The 8094-nt window shown below is 41.5% G+C and overlaps 1 protein-coding gene across 1 annotated transcript; it reads right to left on the reverse strand.

Annotated features, from left to right (window-relative positions):
- Nucleotides 1-570: 570 nt before the first annotated feature.
- On the reverse strand, nt 571-3533 carry LOC133926854 (uncharacterized). Its single transcript, XM_062372990.1, has 6 exons — nt 2772-3533; nt 2589-2665; nt 2421-2481; nt 2082-2307; nt 1555-1975; nt 571-1454 (listed from the first exon to the last, which is right to left on the reverse strand). Exons 1-6 carry the CDS (start codon nt 3202-3204, stop codon nt 1083-1085), a joined length of 1590 nt encoding a protein of 529 aa, XP_062228974.1. The 5' UTR covers nt 3205-3533; the 3' UTR covers nt 571-1082.
- Between the last annotated feature and the right edge of the window lie 4561 nt (nt 3534-8094).

Consider the following 8094-nt stretch of genomic DNA (forward strand, 5'->3'; position numbering starts at 1 on the left):
AATAGTTTACTATAGTGTTTTCAATAAAAATAAATTAAATTTTTATATGTGCAAAATTAACTTAACTAGATTAATTATGTCTTTTATGAACAAACTTTAATTTATAATGATCAAAATTAGCTGTTCATAATTTACTTTAAATGAAGTATGATGTTTCTAGTCCTGTACACACTGTTCTTCTGAAAATGAGTAGATTGATATGACACTACAAGATTTTCAATTTTTTTCCAACAGTTATTTGCGAGTGGTCGATATATAGTTCTAGTACTCTTTCGTACCTTTCTGGAGTGGTCGACAATTTTTTAGTACAATTTATATGTTACCCAACAGTTTTGATAAAATACCAACAACATACTTGCTCGGTTCAAAAATACAAGACGTATTTTATTTTAAAAAAAATCATATTTTGATCAACAATTAGTTAAATTATAATTATATTTAGTGTATAAAATTATATAACTAGATTCATATTTCAGAACTCTTTTACATTATATTGGTTTGTAGCCAAACTATATATTTTATGAGAAAACAATAGTCAAAGTTTAATTTTAAAGATTAAACCAAAACAAAATATGTCTTGTATTTTTGAATGGAGGGAGTAATTGCCAACAAACTAGTTGCCCACAGTATGTACATACTTAACAAAAAATATTACAAAACCGTTGGCCACATGCAAATAATAACCGTCAGGACATGTGTTAATCTTGTAGTGTGAGAACGGAATCGAATGACACTAAATTTTACAGAATGGAATATGGGTGCAGTAGCAAGTGAGGAACTATTTGACAAGAAATTGCAGGACTAACGACTCATAAGTAAATGTTTTTTTTTTTTTTGCATTTTATTTGTGGCTTTACTCCGGAGTGACACCATGACAAAACCTCAACTGAACATGCATGTGACTATGCATACGTGGACAGAAACAGTACCTAGCTAAGTGCATGTCACTGAACATAATATATGTATTTATATATGGTTTGGAGGCATGGTGAAATTAAACTAACAGTCTTACTCCGTATTACTTAAGCTCATGATGCAGTGTGCAACTTTTGGATGGCATTGGGACAAGTACTTGAAAGATCTCACTCCAATGCCTTGATCGACATGGTCAGATCCAAAGTACTCAGCCCCAGAGCGGCCTTCTTGCTGCTGCTACCTGTCCTTGCTTCTAACCTCCCGGCATCCCCGCCGCTGCTCTCGCCACGCCGGAGTGACAGCGAGAGCGAGAGTGGCGACATCCTATCGCTGTCCACCTCCTGCTCACTTAATAATGCAACGCCTATGCTCTTCCTCTTCTTGGCATTGTCGGCGTCTGCTCCCACGTTGGGGCTCAAGCTTAGTTGCAAGTCCGGCGTCCAGCCGTTCTCCTCAATGGACGTCTTCGTCCTCTTCTCCCCGGTCTTAGTGCGCATCTCGCTGATCACTGTGGTTGGAGCCTTGGGCTCAAGGTGCTTCTGCAACTCCATGACACAGCACAAGCCATATATACAATGTCATGATTCATGACTGAGAGTTACAAACGTACGTGTCAATGCTATGGGCAATGATATGTACCTCGAGCCGCGAACCTAGGGCTTCACTTGTCACCACGGGATCGGACGATGTCGTGTTAGCGTCGCCGTTGGGGTGGTAGCCATTGCTGGCGGTGGTGCCTCGCCACGTAGACAGAAGATGGTGATTGCCCAGCACCAACCCCGTGAAGGCAGCTGCCGACATTGTTCTAGACAGGGGGGGTCGGGAGCTGCTGCCCATCCAATCAGTGCTTCCGGTCCTTCCGCCGTCAACGGCGCCAGAACCCACAGCTGCCGATGACGTCCGGTTGGAGGCGATGTTGTCCCGCACGTCGGACAAATGCGACGTCGGCTTGCCGTCCTTCCTGAAGATCGTATCGTGGATGAGCCCTTTCGCTGGGCTTTGGTAGTTGATGGCGCCAGCCCTCGCCGCCGCGTTCTGGTTGAACGCCCACTCTCGATTCCTATAAGCAGGAATAAGAAAGACTAATTAGGGTTTTGCATGATCGTAGGACGATCAAAGTTGAGTATACATGGTGTTCTTTTGATTTAGTTAAGTACCGTACGTACCTGAGGCTACTGTAGTTCTTGAAGTCGAATGTGTGCATGGTGGGCTGCGGGCGTTGGAGGAGCCCATAGAGCTGGCTGGCCTCCGGCAAGACGGCGTTTCTTGACCCGAAGAACCCACCGTTATCGAGCAGCCTGGAGGAGAGCGACGAGCCGGCAGCTCGCTGGAAGAACATGCCGTGGAAGCGATGGTCCCCTCTCCTCATGTGGAAGTCCATGGGCGAGAAAACTGCCAAAATTAAGCAGCGAAGGTTAAGGAAACGATTCCATGGCGTTTTCGATGTATGCTACGTTGTCGACGAGATTATATTAAAATGGAAAAGATAGAATCGAGATGAGAACCGGAGGAGATGGCTGCCCTCTCATGGCCGGACTCGTGGTCCAGCTTCTTGCTTCTGTACATCTGAAAAGTCGAAATGGTTGAACAGAAAAAGGTTAGTCGCAACGCTTGTTATGTGAAGAAAACAACTATTAGTCATGAGAAGAAGGCCTGTTCCTAATCTGCTTTACCTGCAAGTGACTTTTTACATGAGCAATGCTGAGCCCCCTCACGTTCATCATCTGAAGCACCAACTTTGGGGTTGCTCCTATCGATAGATCAATTGAGACAAAATTCAGAACACCGATAAACGGAAAATTAACTGGAAAGAGAAAATTGCATTAACAAGAACAGCAATACATGTGACCACTTACTCTCTTGGCCGCCCAGCCTCTCCACGGCGTGGACGAACGCCATATGGAGGTCTGAAGTCCACCGGAGCCGAGGGAGCTTGGACCGATTGTACTGCCGCACCATCGGCACCTTCTCGCCGCTGCCCTCGACGTTGATACTGCCGTTCATTTCGTGATCCTTGTTTCTCCCGGAATTGTGGTTGGTGCTGCTGTTGTTACTTGAACTCCTGCCCCCTCCTGCAACTTCACTTGTGCTACCGTCGTCGTCATCATCATCGTCGTCCTCCTCCTTCTCGTTGTCGTCGCCATCCTCACCGACTTCCCCTTCGTCGCTACTCTCGCTGCAGCCCTCGTTGAGGTCCAGAACAGCAGGTGGTGGTGCAGAGTTCTCCGAAGATCTCTTTTCATCCTCTTCAAGGATCTCCACCACCACCTTCTCTTTCACCTCTCCCATGTCTTCTCTCAGGAATTGATCCTCTCTCCTCTTCCCTTCTCTATCTCTCTCTACACACCACCATGCTGATAGGATTCGAATGAGGTGTGGTGGGAGTAGGAACAGGGAAGGAAGAAGAGATGAATGTGATGGGAATAATAGTAGGGAGGGGAAGAAGCGTAAGCAAGGTTGATGTAGGAATAAAATATAAGGACGGGGAAATGAAATGTATTCCACTACATTGACTAGTTTTCAACAGTAATATTCCATTTCATACCTTTTTCTATAGGGTGAGGGAATTGGGAGTATAGTATTGTAGTGTTGTTATTTTGGGCTTCTATAGACAGTGGTGACTGTGCTAGGGGGTATATAATTGGACGTGGGGCGGGGAGTTGGTTATCAAGTGCCACCTGCCTGTGGTAAAGCAAGCAAAAGAGTTGACACCTGCCTCTCTGGTGAAGACAATGATTGATCTCCCGGTTTTATCATATTAATTGTATGCCCAATTCATGCAGGGCTGCAACAGTTGATAATTGTTATCGTTCTCACTACTCAATTTTTATTGAAAAAATAAATTGTTGGAATAGAACACATTTAGTTACTGAACAGGTAAAAAAAGGATAAAAATGAACTATTTTAAGTAAAAGAATCACAGGGAACATGCAATAAGAATGGGTGTATAATTTCACATTATTTTGGTTTGGAAAATAGAATTTCAATGAGTTGTCATGTGCAGGATTGGTAAGGATAATGATCCATATATTTTTAAACATTTATTATTTTATGATTTGTGAGCACCAATTTCCTCCCAAGAGTTATGGAAGGTAGCAAATCTAGACCGTTTCTTCATGAACGGACCCCTTTCGCTTCGATGCTAAACATTTACCAGCTATAGCCTGTTGCCTATTTTGCAGGCGACAAAAAGAGAGAAAATATTAAATAGATTGAATTAGCCGTTCATAATTGTACGTGCGTTCACATCCAAACAGCTTATCAGCGCTTTATATGGGCCCAAACATCTGGTGTGCAAAAGGAAAAAAAAAATCTGTTGATAAAGGTTTAGGAAATTGAATAATTAATGTTTAACTGCAAAGTAATTCATAAACTGGAATTTCCCACTTGAAGTTCAACTGCAATCAGAAAATGCGGAATATTCTTATTTCAAATGCTGTAACAAGAAATTTGTCTGCAAAGCCAATATTCAGTTTCATCTTCAATCTGCAAGGTAAGTTACATTTTTCATTACATAGTATCTCTAATTTATTTGTTTGAAATATTGATCCCTTGCGTAGTTAATTACATACTTCTGCATGCACGATCATACAATGCAAACTATATGAGAGAGTGTTCCATATCTACATAATTTCTCTTATTTGTTTACGTACGTACCTGTGCCATTCTAAAGTGCGACCGCCTAGTCCACCTAGAGGCAACTAAGCGCTCAAAAGCTAGGCATCACTATGACCACTTAGTGCTGTTTAGAACACTGCTTATTTGCATTTTAGCTTATCACTAAGACACTAACTGTATAAGCCAACGTCTTCAATGGAGACTGTCTGGTAGCTTTCCAGTTTACGAGAGAAGCTGATGGGAGGCAGCTCGATCTTATGCTTCTCAGTTCTATCACAGCTTTTTTGGTTTCTTACAAGCTTGGAGCACTTAGTTTAACTTGTGTCGAAGACGGACATAATATAAATATAACTATATAACTCGAATGGTTGGTGCCACGGACTAAACAAGCGTTTTATGCTTTATGAGGCTAGCTTACTAGCTGACTTGTTGACTTGGAATCCGGTGCTGATCAAAATGAAATCAAATAAATAAACTATTTCTTTTAAGGATCTACCACCCTCTACCATTTGATTATAAATTCTTAAAAGTAAATAGGAAAAAAATGGTAAATACTTTTAGCATGTACGTTCGTACACATAAATTTTACCTGGCTAGAACATTAGCTTTTAATCAATCTACAAATTGATCAGGCCGTCGTCACAGGCATTCACAAGTCAAACGACTACCTTCACACGCATTCTCGCGCCACATGAAGAATAATTTAACTACGGCCGGTTCTGCCAAAAGATATCCATCAATCGACTCGAATGAAACGGAAGTTGACTCAGGTCTGCAGAAACTACATGGTCAGAGAAGCACCTTAATATATATCAATACGATTGCTTATCTTATACTCCTAATGTGGCACGGTCTCCAAAATTAAACTTTGACTATTATGTTCTCACAAAATATATCATTTATGTTTATGAAACTAATATAGCGTAAAAGTATTTTGAAATGAAAATCTAATTGTATAATTTAATACACTAAATATGCTTATAATTTGAATAAGTGTTCATGAAAATATACAAACTTTGACTATTTCAAAATAAAATGTGCCTCGTATTTTTTAATGGAGAGATTATATTACCCTATGACTTAGCTGATGGATCGGTCTGCTGATTGATGTCGAGAGTTGCAAATTTTCTACGCGAACTTTGTCTCTCGGTCATCTGTAGACCATGTCAGACTTGGCAATGGATGTATCATGCATTGGATCGAGTGTTGCTGACGCGTGTGATTCCATTTATTAATTTTCAATAAAACACGGCAATTGAAAGCACCTTTCACTAGCTATCTAAAATTGACGTGTCATATATTATTAGTATATATAATATATGATGATTTCACACTGTTAATTCCACTGGTGTGTCGATGTAATAACAATTAAACTCGTATTTTCATGGCTGCAGTTAAACTTCAATTGCTGAAACTTCACATGTACAAGCGCTAACCCCTTTTTAGTATTAGCTTGTAATTAAAATATACTATCACTACTACAAAACATGTTAACAGTGTCGGTTGCAAAACCCCATCAGTGTCGGTTTTAGATCCGACACTGATTACTTGACACTAATAGTCAGTGACTATCGGTGCTGGATTTGGAACCGGCACTGGAAGTAGGCATCACTGCCGGTTTGTAGCTCCAACCGGCAGTGATGCCTCCTCCCAAAAAACAAAGAAAAAGAAACGCGCTCGGCCACACGCCCGCCCGTGCTTGCCCTCGGCCGCTCACGCCGGCCGTCGCGCTCGCCCTGCACAAGAAAACACGGCGGCACAAAGGCCGCCACCACAGTCCACGCGCCTCACAATCAAATCATCTCAAGACAAAACAGATCAACTCTCATCTCACCTCATCACAAGAACACATGCTACAGTACACATGCCTCACAATCGACTCTCATCTCACAATCAGATCGAACAAATCCAACAATCAGATCTCATCACAAGAACAAATCGAATACACATAGTGCTATTCACAGATCGAACCAATCGAACACAAATCGAATACACTCTGCCACTGGAAGCCATGAGGATGCTACTAGGAATACACTCTGCCACCACAAATAGAAAATTGAACACACAAATCGAATACGCTCTGCCACTGATGCTTTAGAGGCTAGCCATTGATGCCCCTACGCACACAAATCGAACACACAAATCGAATACACACAAATCAGCCCTCCTTTCTCCCTTTGCTTCAGAGGCCAGCCATTGATGCTGCTGAAGCTTCTACTGTTGTTGGAGAACCTGCCAGATGCGAGCGTGTCTCCAGCCGATGCGAACGGGAGAGAGGTTCGGAGAGAGAGAGCACCGGTGGGGAAGAGAGGTTGGGAGAGAGAGAGAGAGAGAACAGGTGGTTGTGTTTGTGAACGAGAGAGAGAGGTTGGGAGATTGAGCGCTCGGGAAGAGATAAGGTTGTCTTGTGTGGACGTGAGATTGATCGAGAAACAAATTTGTATTGAACGGTGATTTTGGGTCAAACTAGTTTCAGTGTCGGTTTGGGCTACAACTGGCACTGATGGTCGGTATCAGTAATGGTTCTAGCCACGAATCGATATTGATAGTGACTATCAGTGCCGGTTCTTAACGTCTTTCTCATTTCTTGCACGTAGAAGATTAAGAACCGGTACTGATACATCAATAGTGACGGTTATTGTTGAATCGACACTAATAGAGCACTACATATGTGATGTTCAGTAGTAGTGTATATATATGAGCTATCTAGTCAACTTGATTATGGATTGTCTATATACATACTGACGATCAAAATTATAGAATTTGACTGCAAATTTTGTATAATATATTTGTTTTCTTACAATAGAGGGGTAGTCTGTACAAAAAAATTTATTCAACGCTATCGAATAAACAGAGATAGGAGATTCTCACATAATTACCAACTATACAAAACTGTACTATAGATGCATGCATGCATGCATATGTACTGTCGATCTGCTCGCTAGCTAGATGTGCAACTTGACGACCAACTTGCAATGCAGTTAGGATGTCGGGTCCATCTTAACAAGACTTTCTTTATATATATATCTTGAACACTAATATATGGACTGATTGCAAGGTTCGATCGGTTTGGTTAACCACTTTGAAGTTTCGTGATTTCGTCGAATCATGCAATTAGAATGGCACAGGGCTGGAATCAATTGAAGCTCAAGCTAGTTGTATATGCTATTGCTTCTCTGCATGCATATATCGTCATCATGAGAAGATGCCAGTATTTGGTAATGTATTCCTCACCTGAAACTGTACGAGGTATGAAATGCTTTTTGTAGAAATGAACACATCATCTGGCAGCTTTAGTTGAGCTATTTTAGGGAAAGTATTGTAACGATGGCCAGGTTGGTACAACAGTGTGTTCAGCGTGTAATAGAATAGCAACCAGTCCGTACGTACATGTATTGAGTACGTTCAAATTACTGATGAACTACCAAACATTCCTGGTAATTAACTCAAAGGATTAAGAACATATGTCCACTGCAAAGTTTGACGGTGGCAAGGTAGTAAAAGTTAAAAAACATCATGCTTCTTCGATCAATCTAGAAATTCTATATGTTTGTTTAGAGC

Source organism: Phragmites australis, chromosome 8 (assembly GCF_958298935.1).
Source record: "Phragmites australis chromosome 8, lpPhrAust1.1, whole genome shotgun sequence".
Lineage (NCBI taxonomy): Eukaryota > Viridiplantae > Streptophyta > Magnoliopsida > Poales > Poaceae > Phragmites > Phragmites australis.

What these genes read in the sequence shown, in the direction of transcription:
- LOC133926854 (XM_062372990.1), bottom strand. Translation starts at nt 3,204, where the DNA reads ATGGGAGAGGTGAAAGAGAAGGTGGTGGTGGAGATCCTTGAAGAGGAT. An exon ending in GAGGCTGGGCGGCCAAGAGA is followed by an intron (nt 2,666 to 2,771) that starts GTAAGTGGTCAC and finishes ATCTATCGATAG; the next exon opens with GAGCAACCCCAAAGTTGGTG. An exon ending in GAGGGCAGCCATCTCCTCCG is followed by an intron (nt 2,308 to 2,420) that starts GTTCTCATCTCG and finishes TAATTTTGGCAG; the next exon opens with TTTTCTCGCCCATGGACTTC.